The 20040-nt window shown below is 37.2% G+C and overlaps 1 protein-coding gene across 11 annotated transcripts in view; it reads right to left on the bottom strand.

The window, feature by feature from the left end:
• Window positions 1–20040, bottom strand: part of CASK (calcium/calmodulin dependent serine protein kinase) — a 186304-nt gene that overhangs the window by 46029 nt on the left and 120235 nt on the right. For 8 of the 11 annotated variants that reach the window (XM_068179712.1, XM_068179717.1, XM_068179719.1 and 5 more), the window contains 3 exons: window positions 19105–19204; window positions 14001–14018; window positions 6125–6246 (listed from right to left, as the gene is read on the bottom strand). In XM_068179712.1, the coding sequence (XP_068035813.1) occupies window positions 6125–6246; window positions 14001–14018; window positions 19105–19204 (240 nt within the window). The remainder of the gene's footprint in view (window positions 1–6124; window positions 6247–14000; window positions 14019–19104; window positions 19205–20040) is intronic. The other 3 variants (XM_068179715.1, XM_068179721.1, XM_068179723.1) reach the window with 1 other exon arrangement.

The following is a 20040-nucleotide window of genomic DNA, read 5'->3' as shown; positions in this document are numbered from 1 at the left end:
ATAAAATAAATCCCCCATTTAATCTGTAAGGCAGAGGAACAGGAAGAACAAGAAAACAATGAGATGATGCTGAGTGGCAAAGTGATCCACCTATCCCAGTAGCAGAGAAAATGAAATGCAAAGGTACAATGGAAGATGAAAATGGAAAATATTTTAGAGAATGATTATGAAATAATGCAGATGGAATTCCAGGATAGCCTCTGCTTTTTGTGTACTTTCAGACAGAGCTTCCAGAGAAGTTACCTGTTGGAGAACAAATGCGCTGCACTGGTGGTGATGATCCAGCCCACCTGCTGAAGGAATTCTCCACAATTCTCCCTAAGGCTTGGCCATTGTTCTGTCTCCACTGCTTGGGAAAGGAGCTCCCACTGCAGTGTGGGACAGTCCCTCCCACTCCCTGGGGCTGAGCACGCTGCCTCTGCTCCGGGACAAAAGCCAGATTTGATTCCCCAAATAGCAAGGTGCCTTCCTGCCAACATAGTTTCTTTTGTTGTTTTTTTTTTTTTTTTTTCTTTAACAAATATTTTCCATGTGTTTGTGTCTTACAATGATATGAAATAAAGAACAATTAAAAATATGAAAACGATGTGTTTTAAAAATGATAAAGTATTATTTCACTTAAGCATAACATGTTCTGAGGGATTTTAAGTAAGACATCCATAACACACTTTGTGATCTGTTTTTGCACAAGAGAAGCATTCAGGTTTCACTAAAACATGTTCCCCCTATAAGTGCTAACAAAATCAGTATTCAAGAGGGTAAGGACCAGCATGCATCTAAAAAAACTCGAACCACACTATGTGATTCACATATAAAGTCATTCTCATTCAAATCAAAACACAGTAAAACTGGATGATCTAGAAAAATATTTACGCTTTTTATACGCATCTGCTAGTTTTATTTTCTACATCATATGATAGATATTCCACCAGTCTATTCATGATTTAAAATAAAAGAAAAAAGAAAATGAAAGCATCCTGAAGACAAAAACCAAAATGTCTTTTGCTTCCCCCCCCCTTTTTTTTTTTTTAATTCCAAGGTATACATTAAAATTGTTAAAATAATACACTTTGCTCAAAAAAGAGTAGATCAGGGATAAATGCATGGAGAGTTTAAAACATTATCAAACAGAGGACTATAGTATCAGCCATGCCTGGACACTGCTGAATAACTGCAACTTTTACAAAGGACATTCAAATGTACTGTGCCAACATCCAGACTGGGAGGGTAAACAGAACAAACCAAAATAAACCCAGCAGAAAGCTTTAGCCAGCCATGTAAGAAGCTAAACTGAGGTTCCAACAACATTCATTTTAGCAAAAGAGAAAATATGTTTCCTTAAAAGTCTGGGCTTCAGGACCAAATCTGTTTGGATGACAGAGTTCAAAAGAAATGCTAAGGAAACTCTGGAGTGTGCACAGATGCAGGCTCCTGTGAAACACTACCATGAGCAGCAAAGGATAACAGACACACAAGTGAGAGTCTCTTGAGAAATCAGCATGCCTTAAATATATGCACTGTGAATATCAATTAAACTCGAAAAAGAAAGAAGTGGCTGCACACATGGATATGATACAAGTGGCCAGTGCAAAATTTATTGAACCTCAGTTAGTTAAAACCACAAGTGTGTAACGTGTTAAGCCAGCAAAAAGTAAAACAAACTTTCTTGAAAGCTTGTAAAGTATCTATCACAGAAATAACAACACTTACCTCAATGATTCCATCTACGAAAACAATGTAACTTTTAATTTTAAATTTTAAAAATAAATTTTAAATTTTAAAAATAAATTTTAAAATCTACAAAATGTACATCTACGAAAACAATGTAACTTTTAATTTTAAATTATAAAAATAAATTTTAAATTTTAAAAATAAATTAAAAAAAAAACTTTTAAAATTAACAGCCAAAACACATCAGCCTAGAGAACTATCTGTGCCTTGGGACGGCCAGATGCAGACAAAGCCAGCAGAGAGGCCCCAGCCGCACAAAAGCTGATCCTGTTCTCCTGCTGGGTGAAAATCTCACTTGTAAATCGAGGGACATCTGCAGTCAGAGTCAGCCCAGGCCCTGCAGAGGTGACCCAAGCACTCCACCCCACAGGAGAAGGATTTCCCTGATCTCCTCCAGAGCAGGCAGCTGCACCAAGCAGCAGCTCCTGGGTTTACACCCGAGCAGAATTCCTCTGATGCTCTGATAGAGATGAAACATCATGGGTAAAACTCTTCCCCACTAAGCACAGCCTTGAAGCCCACTAGACTTTGCAAAACAAACAATAATTGAAGTAAAAGACCTCCAAAATTAGTAACCTCTTCACAAATCTTTCCAACTTCTTTATCAGTACTGCTGACACGGGACAGCAGTGTCTCCCAGGATGTCTTTCAATGAAAGTTAATAAAAAAGAATTTAATTCAAGCATTCAATAAGGCTTCTAAAAATCTGCGCATGGTAATAAAAAACTGCTTTCACTACTTAAATTTAACTCTGTTTTTCCATAAAGTTATTTATATACTACACTGCATTCTTTATCATCTAAATTGGATACTGGAATGAAACAGTCTATAAAGCTTTATATAGTCATAAACCCAGACATTATTAAGTGACACAGAGAAATGTCCTACAGCATTCACCAAAATGTTGATCATCACACATTTAACAGAGCAAGAAAAAAGAAAAATCTGTCCAAACCAAAGTTACTCTTTTACTTAAAAAAAATCAATTTTTAAACTATAAATTTTTTTAGGCAGTGAATATTTCTATACGGTTGTTTCTAGAAGGACCTTTTCTTTACTCTCTGCAGTAAACACAATTAGATTTTAATAATGAAATGTGAGACTTCTGTGCAGGAAAAAACCCACTCAACACAAATAATAGGATTCTGGAAAATGATGGAAAAAATACACAATGAAACTATTCAATAAACCCACATCAGGATATGCTTCTCTATTGCAGAATTTGGCTGAGAGTGATTAATTACTTTCTAAACAGTTGGCACCTTTTTTCCCCTTGTTTTGAACACCTCTGGCCACCAGGACAATTGGAAGAGAGCCTTAAGACAGTTATCCAAACAAATTAATCAATTAAAAACAATCAATAGGATGATGCCTCCTGTGGCCTTCAGAGGTGCCTGTTCTCATAACACCCAACTTAATGAATTACCGGGAAAGAACATTTCTATTTTGTAATCTGAAAAAAAAACAACACATGGGTAACTTGCACCCTTAACAAAATGATTGTTCTTTCTTTTTTTTTGGCCTTCAGAAAAAGTTTTTTCAGAGGAAAAATAAGATATTTCAGCAGCAGGCATGATCTACCATCATGTGCTTAATCTAAAAATAAGGATAACTCTTGAGAAAGAGTAGGAACATGAGAACAAATTTAACTGTGGAAAATGGCCACAGAAGAGGAACAGTATTTAATGCAAAGTGACAGCCACAACTTCACAACAGAATAGAGAATTCCTACTTAGTGGGATATAATAGGCTACTTGGTCTGGAGGCTTCAGTAACCCCAAATACTCTAAGAGGAATAAACAGTTTTCCTGACAGAACTTCATCCAAGTAAAACTGGTGATTTTTCCTGAGAAAGAAATTGGAATAGTATTGACACAAAATCAGAAATCAATCTCCCACATTCAAGTTACTGACATGAAAAAGCTTCCCTTTCACATAATACTGTCTGTAACTTGCTTCAGGCTTTAAAATATGTATTTCAAGACACTGCACTCTTTCAGAATTTTATTTTGTATTTTTCTAACCAAAGTGTCCCTGGGAAGATTCTATCATCTCCCTTCCACATATCATAATAAAATAAAAATGCTTTTTGATGGCAATTTGTTCTTATAAAGATAAGATATCTTTATAAGTTGCAATTAAATGTATCCCTTTCTGTTTATGAGAATGACTGTGATGAAGAATGTGAAAACTGTACAAATTCACTGCTGGTTTTTCTTATTTGAAAAGCTACAAAAGACCATTACAGCAGTAACAGGTCATGAATGAAGTACTAGGAACCTCACTGGTACTAGCAAGAGCAGAAAAAAGCAAAAGCGTTGCAGAAGCATGAGTTAATGTCTGGCAGACCTGTCATCCAGAAAAATACTAAGGCTGTGTGGTTTACCAAAGCCCAAGAAGTTATATGATAACACAATAATGGTAAATAAATATCTAAAACCTTTCTGCATGAGTGACACAAGTATTTTGATTCTTACTACACACATTCTACTCCTATCCAGATTTTTTATTTCTTGTTCATATTAACTGAGTACCTTCCTATACTGCAGCGTGCCATTTAAAAAGTAATTTAAGCATCTGGGACACAAGATAGGTGAACTTAAATTGGGAAAAAAAATTTCATGCAAAATGCAAACTGCAGAGATGAGTTGCTGGAGATGCAATTCAGGAAAGTCAAAAGCTCCTAGTCCCTTCCTCCTGTGTGCTTCATATAATTTTATCTAATGACTGTTGATGTAAAATGCATAAACAGTTATCAGAGAGCACAGATTAGAACTGCAGTGCTGTGCCAGGGCAATGCCATCATCACTTAGCAGCCAACTCCCTGTCTCTGGATGCTGCAGTCCCAGGGGCAGCTGTGCTGCGGGGAAGCTCTGCCAGCAGCTTTGTGTTCCCACACAGGCCAGCTCAGAACCCGGCAGCTGGGGCCACTTCCACACTGCAATCCCTTAAACTTCAAGAATGCACAGAATTCAAGTGACTGCTCAAACTGTAACAAGAGTACAAATCATTCACTACATTTTAAAGAGTTTAGCCACCAAAGGACCTGTGGCACTGCTGACATTCAGCTCGTGCTCCTGCAAAGCTGCACAGAGGAACCAGAGCATTCAACAGTTTTGCAGAAACTCTATGAAGTCTCTACAAACATAATAATCTACCTCAGATCAGACAGCTGGAATGACTCCTACTCCTGTGGCTCTTTCACTCGGTAAAAAACACACACATCTTGTTAGATTTGTGATAATTCACTGAGCTGTTCAGTTTAAGACATTGTACTGAAAAGGTCATCATCCACGTGATCACACAAGCCTTTCGGTTTGATCCAGGAGTGCATTTTTAAAATTAATCTCATTATGCACACCTACCATTCTTCATTTTACACTGTAAAGTGTTACCAGAGCATATTTACTCTCAAACAACATTAAAATAAAAGATGCTGTTCGCCTACCAGTGGTTATCCAGTCCACAGGACTGCAGTACAACTGGCATAAAGTAAAAGCCCCTAGAACACACAGAATTGCCAGCACTGGCTCCTCAGTGCCAGCTGCTTTGCTCTACAGATCTGCCACTGCTGTGTCACAGCACCTGCCAAGGTGCCTCTGTACATTTGGTTCCATCTGGAGTTTCTTCTCAGTGCAAGGTGTAGATTGCTTTAGAAAAGGCTGGTCTGTCTGAAAAGCAAGTCCTCTGTCTTCTGCATTAACTATCCACATATCCCAGAAGAAAACATCAGGGAAAGTATTTTTTCTGCTACCTTTTTTGACTTTTATTTTAGACCTCAGTGCTGTGCAGATACGAAGTCACTGACAGCAGGATGTCCTTTTGAATTTGTCACTCAGTAAGTGTTTTGGCACTCCAGTAAGACACTGCTGCCTTACGGACTAGCAGCTCTCCAGAACCACAGAGCTTTTAGATGACTGAGCCTATTACATACCATGTCCAAGTGTGAAAGAGAAGTGAGCATACCTTGGTGCATCACACAAAAAAACGTCACACTTGTAAGAATATCCCCAGCACTGGCCTAACATTAGTACATTTAATGTTAATGATAAAAGAATATGTACAGTTATGAAGTTGTAATTCACATTTGAAATTAAAAAACCCCTAAAATCTGGCCCATATTAAAAGAAAAAAAAATCTATTCTGATGAATTATTTTAAAGCAAACCTATTAAGTCAAACTCTTAATCACTTACATATTCTAATATACTCTATATTACAGTCCTAAAAATCTATTTTTGCATAAAGTGCTGGATGATTCTTACATTCTACAACTAAAGAAATTGATTTTGGTATCAAACAAGAAAAGGGAATATGCTCGGGATAAAATAAAATATTATCCAATGAACAACAGATACAGGAACACATTCAAATTTTTATCACAGAAAACTTACATCTAGTAACGTGTGAAGATGCTGATCCTGGAAAACACTGTGAAGGAAATCTAAGTCTTTTTCACTGCAGTCTGTAAGTGCATGAATTTCTTCCAGGCTATCCAGCACCTGTGAGACTGCTCCTATGGGGCAACAGACAAGGAAAAAAAAAAAGAGAAAAAAAAAATCAATAAAGCAAAGGCTCATGGTAAACTGAACTTTGGAAAAAGAAACTTTCAATTCATCTGGTACAACTGGAATAGGAGCTTAAAAAAGCTGGAGTTTTAACAGGAGAATTCACTGAATAAATTTTACATCTATCAAAAGTGCTCACAGATAATGTAATTACACATAAGAAATGGCTTAATGGGAGAGAGGTTAAAACCTGATTTTATTAAGCTCAGCTTTGTTCCATTTTAACCTTGCTTCCAATGATGTCTTATGGAGCAACTTGGATTACTGGCCTGTCCTCACCATTTCCAAGCCAAGCTTCACTTCTCTTTTTGAACTGCCAGACAATTTCCAATACATATTGTAGAATTGTAAAACATCAGTAAGAATAATTTTGAAATCAAATCTGAAACATTGGTAAAATCAGGAAGAACCAATACTTTCACAAATGTTTTAAGAATCAGCATTGGGATAAAGGAGGGAAGAGGGAGAAACACCTGACTGCTGAATCCTCTGGGGGACAAAAAAGGCTGCAATGTGTTTTTGTTCTGTTTGTTCTGCTTGCCTGGTTATCTCCTGCCCAGCTATTACACTCGCTGCTTTTTCACCAGGGCATTGTTTTGGGCCACAGGATGATGGGGATGATTTTTATATGGCATGGGGGTGGGAGAGAAGTGAGAGCTATGGAGACAAAAAGGAGAAACAGGAGGCATTGTGCAAGGTGGAAGTCCAGGAGGAAAAGCTGAACTCTCAGCAGGAGAGGACAAAGAAACACAACACAAATCCACAGTAAACCACCCCACAGTGGTTCTGTGTGAAACAACTTGTTTAAAAATCAGAGTATCAGTGGTGGCTGCCCCCTGTGTGCTTTACTAGAATGCCAACTTTGGCTTATCTCAACACCCATGGATCATGTCTTCACTTTTTCCACTGTGGTAAAAGCAACTGGTAAGAAGGCAGCATATCCAGTGAGAGTCTGCAGCAATGCTGGTGGTCTGGCAGTGAAGTACTGAATGTGTTTTTTATAATTAAATTCTTAATTCTGGATATCAAATTCTACACATTCTCTACTTCACTAATTTCTCATCAATATGCTTATTCTGTTCACTTATACATTTGCCTGTGTATTTTTAACAAGACAGATAACATCTAAAAAACTGCTGCATTCCTTGAAATTCTATCTTCTATTTGAAGATGAACAATTCTTACCAGCCCTCCTTAACTCAAAGCCTTTTGTACTGCGTTTTCAGAATGTAATAAAAACAATATACCAAACTGCCTCTTAACCACACAAGTAAAGAAGTTAACTTATTTATCTGAAAATCTTGAAAAACTGGAATAAACACAACAGAATACACAAAAACTACTATACAAGACTTGCAACCTCATGGCCAAGAAGGAGAAATAAATTACAAATCTAGAAGCTCTTGCATCACATTCAGTACAAACCTCAGCCTAGGATTCTCCTCACAGCTCTCTGTACAAGGTTTGAGAACCACAATATCGCCCTCACTCACAACTCATGTCTCAGGAGCAATAAAACTTCTTAATTCTCTCCCATCAAGTGTGTCTGATTACTCATACCTATCTGATGTACTAATCTATGTTCTTTTAAAAATCTGTGGCTGTCAGCAAGTAAACAAATGGTTTGACTTTTAGTAGCTGCTGTGCACGAGATCGGGTGCACTGAAAAAGAGAAAAATTTGCTTCCTCTTTGATAATGAACAAGGCTGCTCAGCTGAAAGGAACCATCCACATCCCTCTGCCAGACACAGCAGGAAACCTGAGAAAATATAAGGGCTGAGGATCTGCTGGTAAGAGGATGGAGAGATCAGAGCTAAGCCTCAAAGGCAAGGAAATAAACCTACCCAGGGACCCCAAAAGGACTGCACTGTTTCCTTTACATGTTCAGCACATCAGTTAAAAGGTTGATGGACTTAGGAGATCTCCAAGCCTGAAGGAAAGTGCTTGACTTTCCAGGATCCAGTTGGTAGAAGAAATTTTGTTAAAATTTTCTTTTATTTCTGCTCTTTTCATGCTCAGAGTTTGAATTATTTTATTTTCAAGCAAAGCTTCTTTTTCTTGGTTCAAAGCCCTTTCTGTATATTTGGGGTATTTAAGGAAAACTCAAGAGAAGATTCACTTCAGAGGCCTGGGGATCTTAAGAGTCTCTAAAACTGCTCAGTGTTGCCCATAATCCCCAAAACCTGAGCCAAATCTGGAACCAGTAAGAAGCATGTTCAAAGTTGCCTGCAGTGCTGTGTTACTGTGAAACACCAAATGCTCTGGACCACCACATTTTTATTTGACAGTATTATTTCCTTTGCAAACTTTGTTTTTTGGAATACTTTGAGGGCTTTGAAATGGAAATGCAAGTAATGATTTTTCAATATTTGCATCTCAACAACCTCTTGAATATTTGGGAATTAAAAAAAAATTAGTGTTTGATCATTGGGTGTTTTTTTTTTCTTCTGTCCATTGGTCACATTGAATAGAAGACTGTAAATAAAGTTTCCAAGAATATCCTTAAGAAATTTGATGGGACTTTCTGACAGTGACTTTGTTAATCTCTCAAATGACAGTTTTTACCATATTTTTTTTTTTTTACTTATAATCTTATGCTTCATCTACTGCCATGCCCCTCACTCATTTTACAGATAATGTGCACCTGCATGAGAAAATGGCATAGCAGCAATATACTGACAGCAGGTTAGTGCTTAAAAAAAGGTGACAGAAGAGGAGGCATTTTTGTGAATACCTAAACTCTCTTTGTTACAGACATCTGTTAAAATGTCTATAAGTTCCTTTCAGAAGAGTTTTAAATCCAGGGAAGAGATACTACACAAAATAAAGTTAACCAATTTTACAGCACACCTGTTTCTAAAAAGATTCATATTCGAGCTAAATTTCTAACCTTTGGGGAAAGTGTAAAGGCACTCAGTATTTATAATTAAAGCTTATATCCTCTTGAAATAGGATTTAAACTCTTTTCAACATTGCAAGTGCATCCATTTTAGCCTCAGCACAGATGATAAAGGACTTAAGTGAATTATTACAGTCATGCAAGCTAAAATCTAAGACTTCTCATGGTCTGTAACAGTTACAGACAGAATCTAGAAACATGAAAATTAGAATGATGCATAAATATTAGTAAGGCAGGAAAAATCAGGAAGTTGACTAACTTGACTGGCTGTGATCATTTGTTTTTTAAGACTACATAAAGTAAACTTTGTTAGAAAATGCTAACCACTGCCCCAGAATTTTCAAGTAGCCCCAACTTTTGGGTGAGATGAATCTCACCCTGCACCTTAAGTTACTATAAAACCAGATCCAAGTGCACAGGAAAGGCTGCAATTCCAGTGATATAAATAGAAGAGTCTTTGCAGAAACAGTAACAAAATCCACACCAAACATGGCTCTGTGAGAAGACTCTGGATCCTCCTGTAAATGCACAGCAAATGACCTCAGTGTCAAAAGGAGCAGTGACACTCTGGGCCATGCACACAACCTTCTCTTCCCTGTATTCCCATAAAAATACCTAAGAAAGGATGGCTGCAGCTACTCAGAGTTTCCTGGGGACTGCCAGCTGTGAAAAGTTGAAAACTATGAGCTGTCATATAAAAAAGAGGAAAAACCACATTAGAATGCTTATGACAGTCTCCTGCAGTCACCACTAGTACATAAAATGCTTTTATAGTTACTGGAATGACTTCTTAAGGATGACACCCAATTACTTCTGAGAAGACAGAGATGAATTGAGCAGTCTTCTGCCTACTGAGGCAGATCTGTTATTTATCAGAGACATGTATTCGCCTTGTGAGGCAGAAACTTGGGATCTTCTCTTGACACAGTGCACAGTCGAAGTTACCACAAGTATTCTGGGCGGGTTCTGCTATCTCATTTTTGAAGATGGCCAGTCAGAAATAGTTTTCTCTTACAGCTGAATTCTGTCTCTAGAGTCTTTGTAGTTCTCATGCAGTGCACCTGAAGTTGCTATGGACACTGGTTCATAAGGCTGGAAGTAGGCAAAGCTTTGGTAAAATAGTGTTGTTACTACAACATCCAGCTATTCTAGTCTGGAACAGGTGGTTTGACTAGAGAAACTGAAATTTAAAGGTAGGGAGGAGTTGCTTACTTCTCCCCAGAACAGAGTAAAAGAGAATTTTAAATACTGTTCCAAGAATTACCTACATATTCTGCAGTAGTCATGTGTTCCCCCAGCACAAAACATCCCAAAATTTGCTTTTCTGAGGTTTCTCAGCACACCAGGAGGTGTAACTGGCTCCCTCTGTTATGCAACAGGCAGTAAACAGAAATAGGAACCTCTTTTCATGTGACAGGTGATCTGCAACAGTGTACAACTGAATAAAGTGTTTAGGTAAAGAGACTCAGATATTGCTACAAAGCACAGACTACATCCTGACTGCAAACACAGTCTGACAGAGGGCAAAAGAACTCCTTGATTTATTTTTTAACACTGAAGATTACAAATGCTCATTTAAGTCTTGGGTCAGTCATAAACCCGCTTCTGAGTAATGAAAACCCAGAACTCAGGATGCCTGACATTGTTTAAACACAAAGCTATAAACACCTTTTTGCCAGTCTCCTTCAATTACTATGGCAGGCAATAACTGTAGAAAAACTTATGATGACCATTATAATAATAGCATGTTTTTATGAAAGAGACATTGGCAAAATCTAAATCTCTTAGATTTGTAGAACCACATAAAATAAGTTCATGACAACACCCACTCATTTGTATCCTTCTTATAAACTACCTTTATTTGTTTGGCTTTTCAACTATTCTTTATGTTGTGTAAACAGCTAAGTAACTGTGTCTTGAAGATTTTACAGTGGTATTTAAATGACTAAGCAAGGCTTTGCTGTCTTTTGCAATTTCTCTGTATATCACAGTTCTGTCCTTATGCCACCCAAACTACAATAAACAGAAGCTGATTTCTCTCAGCCTCATTTCTTGGCTGCCTTCTCATGGGCAGCTGCTGGAAATAAAATTAAAAGACCAATCCTGGCTCTTAAAGCACAGACATTTCAGAAGGCAGGATTTACATTTTACTTTGTTTGTGAAGAAGTCTGAGGGTAGTACATCCAGCAAGGAATGACAAAAAATTGTCAGAAATTGTCAAATTTTATAAATCAAATATTAGAATCACAAAACAAAGTCACAGGATACAAGCACACACAAAAAAAAAAAACAAACAAAAAAAACCAAAAAAAACCACAAAAAAACCCCAAGCATGGGCATTATTATGAAGTGCAAACCTTTCCACTACTTTAACTGATGTAACTTCTCAGATTTAGAGAAAGCCAGCTGAGCACCAGCTGCTCTTCATCACTTGCAACAACATCTGCAAAAATCACTGGAGTCAAGATGGCTCTGATCTCGCACAGTAATTTGTGGCTCTTTGCTGTTCACTGTATTCCAGAGCAACTGATTGCAGGAACAGAAGACAGCCAAAGAGGGTGTATACATGTATATGACTGTAATTGTTTAAAATAAAGTGGCAGATACATGTTTTACATATGCACAGCAGTATAATTAAAATGTAAGGCAAGTCAAGGCTCTGTCCTGCTCAGATGTGAGCTCTATTTCATTTCATGACTTCTTCCTTCTTAGACTGAAATCAAACAGTGAAGTTTAGACACCCTATAAATTTACAAATAAGCTCCTAAATGCACACAGTTCTGTGAATGCTACTGGGAAGCAAACAAGGCAGCGTTAATACAAATATATGTATATACATACACTGTATGTATATAAAACAATCAGGAAGAGTGTAGTAAGAGAGCTAGAAAGATGGGGGTTTATGGAGATGACAAAAATCATTCAGAAAGAAGACTGCTGGTGCAATGGAAGGGTATTGGGATTTACAATTACATTAGAGAAGGTAAGAACACCTAAGGAATACAAGAAAAGAGAGAAAGGCATGTAGAAGTCAGAAATGAAACTAAAGGAAATAGGTGCAGGAGAGAAAAACAGGAAGAAAGAGAGTAAACAAAGGAAAAAAAGAAAAATAAAGAAAAAAAGAAAACAAAGAGATGAAGTGTTTCCAAACAGCAGAAGGAATATAGAGGAGAGTACTACATATGGAAAACAACAAAGGATGGGGGGGAAGAGGAAATGGTGGGGGAGAGGACAAAGGGCAGCGAGAGACTGATGCTTAATTTTGAGGAGAGACTTTTTTCATCCTGCACACACAGAGACACTGAGTGTAGGCATGGCTCCACTTTCTCCTGTCCCCATACTTGGCACCTTCACACAAAAGAGTTTATTAACTCTTTTTCCCAGCTACCACTCACTGAAAATCTAGCCACAGATATGGACAAAGCCAGTCTAGCGTGGTGCTGAAGAAACATGCAGAAGTGTTGTTTTTCAGACCAGAACTGTAGCTTACACCTAAGTGCACTCACATGCAACTAAACAAATGAATCTTTTAATAGATGAATGCCCTTCACTATCACTTCCTTAGGTCCTTTCTTCCTCATTGCAAAAATGTCTAAAAACCCCCTTCTGACCAGCATGACAGCAGCACACCCTTATAGTCAGTTTGTGGAAGAAAAGTCTCTATACACAAACAAAAACCCAAAAATCATGGCACAGGCTCTGTATGAGTTTTGTTTTTTCCTTCCCCCCTTACAACTGCTTAAAAATAATACTATCACAAAACTTTTATACAAAAATCCATGGAATCCATATCACTCTCATGTTTCTGGACAGGCATTCTGAGATGCAGAAATAGGAGGAAAAGGAACAAGTTAACTTCCCCCACAATCTGTAAAAATCAAAAGAATGAACCAAACAACAACAACAACCACAAAATCCATGCTTGATCAGAACTGGAGACAGGGACACATGTCCTGCTGACATGTCCTGACCTAGGACAGAAGTAGAGCTGTTAATCTGTAAGTCTTAAAATGCTGCAGGAAACCCCCACTTTCTATAGCTTGTTTTTGGAGAATTAGTTTTGCTGAATTAGTTGTTTTTGCCATGGTTGCGGTTTGTATCAAAGGGTCTAAAATTTCACAGCTTCTCCTCTGCCTAGTATAGTCTGCAGGTTTTAGAAGTGCTTGTGCTCCCAGTTTCTCATGAAGTGTGCAGCTACCTTGCAGCAGAACCTCTTCCCTACATGCCAACAACATTCCTTCATTGAGGAGACACATTTTGGATAGTTATTGAATCAGGTGTATGCATATCCACAGTGCATATGCATAGATCAGGTGCCACATCAACACAGAAGGATCAAGAAAGTTCATGCAAGCGTACAGCAAGAATATAATATTTGACTAATATTACATTATATGTTTGGTGGTAGGAAGAAAAAAAACACATCAGTCTATGAAAACAATTTTGGAATGAAAATGCAAAACCAAAATATACTTTATTAATTCAATGAAAATTAAATTTTAGTTCAGTTGTGTTACATATATTAAATATTGGGGAAAAAAATCCCAAAGCTCAGGTAATTTTAATACTGCCTCTAAATTAGAACCTTCAGGATTCCCTGGAAATCATCCTTCTGCTTAATTGTACTGTTAATTATATATTACACTGTAGACAGATTTAGTCAATACCATATAATTTTATCTGAACAGGCAGTATTAAAACTGGAAAGAGCAAAGAGAAGCAAAAGAAAGCAGATTTTTAAACATGCAAGACACACACCATAGCTGACTGATATGCCTTAAAGGAAAACAAAGGGATACCTACTTTCTGCTGCTAGAAGTCCTAGAAGGAAGGCAGCGTTTGGACAAACAACAAACAGTATGAAGATTTCAGAACAAGCCATTTATAAAGCTGCAACCTAGCAGACTAATTTAGCCAAAAAATAGTCTCAACAAAGTGACAAGGATCCCCCCAGTTTTTAATATGGTTTTTCAGTGTGTGAAGCAAATGGCACTGGCAGACTGGGATGGGAGGAAAACAAACATTTGGCATTGGGAAGGCAGCACATGGGTGCAGTGTTAGAGGTCTATTAATACCAGACTGTTCTCAACATTGGTTAAACTATTTAAAAACACTCAGGGACAAAAAGTGATTTTTAGTAAACATATTGTAAGAGTTGAAATGATAAAATAATTCAACATACTGCAAATGATGCATAACATCATATTAATATACTCAGTAAGCAAAATTCAGCAATGTTATATTTAAATCAAAAGTTTCAGTGAGAAATGTTATGTAAACCACTTAGAAATACAACCACTTCATTATTGCTTTTAATTAACAGTGTCTTTATGCCCTTTTTTAAAATTTAAACATATCAGAGCAAAGAATCAATAGCTGAAAAATCATTAAGTTAATAATGGAATGTTGGAAACACACAAACTCATGATCTCAAAACTGATAGCTGTGCTTGTAATACTAGTGAAGAAATTAATAACAATTATAAGGTGAATGTAGTTTTTTTTTTCCCCCAAGCATTCATATTTTAAAGTGTTACACAATACCCTTTGCAAATATTTACAAAATCAGTGATAATTTTTGCATTACAAAAGTGGGGTTTTTTCTTACTTATGTTGATGAAACTGATGGGTTTTAAGATATGGGCTTGTATTGACAATATTTCATTAATTCTAAATCCCATAAACAACTAATCATTTTAACTTGTGAGTTCAGCTACTTCCATGTATGTTGGAGACAGTGAGCTCACAACTTGCCTCTATCTATGCTGTTTGACCTTGCTCTGAAAGACTAAGAGATTTAGCTTTATTCCCATTTTTATTATCAAATTTGAAAATCAAGATCTCATGCTGTTAAAAACTTCTCGTTTAACATGACAACACAGAGTCTGACAAAATAGAACAGGATGACAATTTCAATTTGCACACATCAATCCTGAGACAAAATAGCACTGAAGGAGGTTCAGTGTGGCTGCTTTGTGTGCAGTGCAAAACTCTGCTTCTGTTTCTCTGCTTCCAGAGTGACCACAGAGCCCAACACTCATACGAAGGCAGGAAGCACTGCAGCAGTGCCACTGCTCAGCACAGGTGCAGGAGCACATGTGGCCACTCAGGCTCTTCTCTTGCTCTGAGGTTACCCCAAAACACAGCTTGAGGATCCCTTACAGGAATCCAGAACTGTCTGTGGCAAAAAGCTGCTCTGAAACCTCTTGGTCACAGTTCAGAAATGTGTGCCACAGACCAAGCAATTCCAGCAGACATCAGAGAGTAACAGCCTTGAACCAAAAGGTAAGGGTTGCTTTAATTAAAAGTCAGTTATGCAGTTTTCCAAAGACTATGGACTATCCACTAGCTTAACTCCAGCACTGACTTGGTTCTGAAAATGTGGCTACAAAAAGCTTTTGGAAACATAAAGTTTATAAAAAACCTCTTCAATTGATCAGTTTTTCTAACTGTTGGCCTGAAAACATAACGATTTTGAATCTACTTAACACCCCAGATGAAACAGTCCTCAATTCAGCTTCTCAAGTCAAACCCCAAGAAGCAAAAGGAGGAAAAATTAAAAGCTTTCCACTGGTGCTGTTCATTGCCCAGCCTGAGGCACTGTTATGAAAACACTTGAAAACTGTATGTCTGTACATTCTCCTGGGGGACAAGGGGCCAGCATATGACAGAAGGAGAGGAAATCCTGTCTAGAGCTAATGTGCAATCAGGAGGTAGGAGGGCCAGGCACTGGGCAGGAGAAAGGAGGGAGGCAGATGGGGAAGGACAGCAGAGAGCAAACGCTGTGAATTTCCCTGGCACCTTATGTATTTCATGGTCCACTTGAAATACTTCCTACTGGACCATTTTTCTCCTGTGACAGATTTAGCTTTCAGGGCTGCTGATGGCTAACTTCTGATTTATGTTTGTTTCAGGACAGTAAAAATATCCAAAACATTTGTTGCCTTGGGGAATACACACTTCACAATGTCTTGAAGACAGGCAACCTGAAAATCATATGTTTCACATTCTAGAGAAGACCATTTGCAGAAAACTTGTCAGCTGAGCTGCTTGGTGACTTTACTGGAGAAGTTACTGAACACAGGCTGTCAGCAATAAAGCAGCATTGTAGTTTAAAAGTATTTTAAAAGGTTTTATCACACTCAAAATTCAGCAAGACTGGTTTCTGCCATGTTACCAACAGGATAATAGCAGGATTAATTCAAGTTTTTCAGAGGATGGTTGCTGACAAAAGAGGAAACAGACCACCCAGGGGTCAGCAAGTGGTCAGAACCAAGAGCTGTTAACACTGTACAAAGGAAAGGAAGATGTGCACAGAAAAAAAAAACAACAAACTGGTTGACCTTAAATGAAATTTATCTCTGTTCGTTCCCATCTAATTTAGCTATGAAATTTTCTGACTTCCACTGGAAAAATCTTGAACAAGAATATGCTTTGTGCTTCTGCATCTACAAAAGTCATCTGACTTGCTGCCTGCAGTGCCTCCCTATCCTGGGATAATACTCTGGTAGCACAGGAAGATGTTCCAAGGTTTCAGCAACCCCAGGCTTCCATACTGAACTTTGAAGGAAGAACACCTCTAGACTTATTGGGTAAAAAGAGAGAATTTAAATTTTCTGTGTTTGGAAAGCCCTGGAAGACAGGAAATGTGATTTGCATAACCTAATAAGCATCTATATTTCTGTATATTTATCTCTATAGGAGTTCTGTATTTGCCTGTTTCTGACAAACCATTTAATTACAGTGATAGGCTTCATGAAATTTTATGGGAGGAATAACTGGTAATCACATCTAAAATATTAAATGCTCTTCATTAAGAGTTTATGATCTGGAATAACATTATGAGGTATTAGGAAGGAAACTTAAATAAGCTTAAGATAATCAAGTTTCTACTGCAATTCTTGAGTTTTAATTTCTCCAGACTAGTTTGGTTTAGAATCATCCCAAGACCCATCCTACAAGCTAGAAGTATTTGAAAATACTATTAGTATACTTCTGAAGAGGAAACAAAATAGATTTTGATATCTAGGAATTTCAGCTGAAATGTTACAACCTCTGAAAGAGAAAGCTGAAAGAGTTGTAGAATCTTTTCTTGCAAGGCTTAATGTTCAATATTAAATATTTTGTCAGCTAAAGTAGTGGGTCATAGAAACATAAGGAAAACTACCCACTTAGCATGGTTTCCTGATCACTGTGATCCCCCATCAGTTTGATCAACAATGTCAGGTTAGAGAACAATTTTGCTGTCCTGAGAATTCCAAACTTTTGTTTCAGTTATTTCAGAGATGAACACAAGCTAACAATGGATCCAACACAGGTATTCTGTACAATTTACATGTGCGCTGGGTTCAAGTATTTTGTGAGCAGAAAAAAATAGAACTTGGAACTTTCCTGTAAAGTGATATCTGCAATTACATCACTCTGAGGAAGACACATGTCCTGTTGATGTGAGACTGAAACTGGAAAGCAGAACTGCTGTTTCCAGATTAGGAAAGTTGCCACTGCCAGTCATGTTGGTGGCCATTCACCACTGAAATGGGGGAAGTAGATGGAAACAAAAATTAAGGCACTGCAAGAGTTCTAGGTGAAGTAAAACTGACTTATTCTTTCTTTAAAAGAATAGGTGGATCCTTAACTGCAAGTTCAAGTATCCAAAAGCTGTGTGGCTGAACTTAAGCCATGAGGCTTTGCAATAAATGATCTGAAATTCCAATTCATTTCTATGGGAATTATGAATGGTGCTCATGTGTAATGACAAAGCAATCTTTTAATTTTAGTACTCGAAGTTGGATTCCAAGAAGTGAAACTGGAGAATTTCAACCAAGAAAAGTTGCCCCCATTCTCAAGAGGCATATAATTCTTATATTAATAGCATTGAAATAATTTATAATTACTTGCTTATATGAAATAGAAGGAAAGACATAATTAATATATGCAGTCAATACATAATTTTCTCACTTATAAAAATACTGGGACAGAGAATTATCACAGCAATTAAGTTCCTGAAATGTCTTCTAGAAAAGTCAGTATATAGCTAAATGTTCTGCCAGTACCTCCTAAATTGTTTAGAAAAATTAAAGACAGTCCTTCCGGTCTTAGATTTTTCTTAAAGGTTCATTTAAATTGATCCTAAATCCTAATTTTAGGTCAGACAAACCAACCCAGACTTTTGCACTGCAAATATTTTGAGCAATGTTATGTCAAAATTAAGATACATAATGAAGACAGGGCTGTGTTAGTTTAGGGACTGACAGGTTATTTAAATTTCTGAAAATGGGCTACGGACAAAATGATTGCTGGGTAAGGTCACTGTCCTGTCGAAGGCCTAGATCACAGCACAAGTATTATCTTCCCCTCTGAGGTATGCTGGGATGTCCCTAGGTACGTGTATTGTTTCTCTCTGAAGATCTGGGGGTCAGAAATACTGTCCAGTGTGCTTTAAACAGAACACACCTTAATCATATTGTTCTCTAAAAGAAGAGGTCAGGAAACTTTGGTACATAATGGCTTCTTTTTATAAATAACTATTAGTAAGGTATTAGAGCTTTGCTCCTGCCTAAGAATTCAAGACAAAATTTCAATAAGCTTTTATACTCAAGTAATATAAAGAGAAATGTATATAGAAATGTTATAAACAGATTATAACATTATTTGTAATTAAATGTACATACACTAAAAAATAAAAAAGTCAGACAGAATTTCAGTAGAAGCTTAAAACTGTGCTGAGATTTTCTCTTCATTTTTGCCAGCTGTGAATGCCATTGTGACTGAAAATCCTTTCACATGTAAATGTTAACTTAATATTCAATTTTATGGAATCTCAAGAAATTAGTAAATACTTGATAATCTGTGGTCAGCATGGACTGAAGACATGCTGACTGCAGTAAATACACTTTCTGTTAAAATACCTGAGGAGGTGGGGTCTTCAGAGAAGTCTGGCAGCTCTTCAGGGGGGTCACCATAGAAGGAGTTGAATTTGTGGCTTGACACAGCTGCTAGTACTGCCCCCTGAATAAAAATACCCACAGAGTCTCAATTACACAAAGCAGGATAATGAAACATTTCCAGAGCCCCTTGGATCCCTCAGTCTCCTGAGGTCTCTTGTGTGTTGACCTTTTCAGTGAAGAGCAAATATATTTTTTAGTCTTCAGCTCTGCCTCCCTTTTATCAGTGACCGTATCTAACAGAAAAGCTGGTCATACACTAATAAACAGTAAAAATATTCTTTGCAAGGGGATTCATCAGAACAGTTCTTTATGTGAATGCATTTTGAAATAATAACTGTGAAGCATAAATTCACATTGTAGTTCAATGTAAACAAAATAACTGATCTCTTTATCTTTTCCTCTTACCTAGACTGGATTACCAAGAATAAAAATTCACTCTTTAAAGCAAAACATTATGTTTTTATTTTAGAAATTGTCATAATTTGACACTGACAGCACTACAATACTTTGACACCCATAATGCATCAATATAAAAATAATACAGTTATTCAGAATCACTGAGTCCCACAATGAGCATTACAGGGGAATTTACAAACCCAGAAAAATGGTTACCTCCTCTGACATATATTTACTTGTTCAAGTAAATTACACTTTAACCACTCAGGTTTTAATGCCTCACAGTTATGGAAGTATGGACATATTTCATGAAACATACTGCAGAACAGAGCTTTGGATAAAATGGCATAAAAAAATAATGACGGTGTAAAAGCTCAGGAAACTAAATAGAGTGGCCTCCCCAGGAAGAAATCCAGGAAATATCTGAAATTGCACCTAGAACAGGAATCAGGTCATATTCTAAAATGTACTAAATAGCATTTTAATGGAAATGTTACCTGG

The sequence above is a fragment of the Anomalospiza imberbis genome, chromosome 2, assembly GCF_031753505.1.
Source record: "Anomalospiza imberbis isolate Cuckoo-Finch-1a 21T00152 chromosome 2, ASM3175350v1, whole genome shotgun sequence".
NCBI lineage: Eukaryota > Metazoa > Chordata > Aves > Passeriformes > Viduidae > Anomalospiza > Anomalospiza imberbis.
This window is presented reverse-complemented; position numbering and strand designations above follow the sequence as displayed.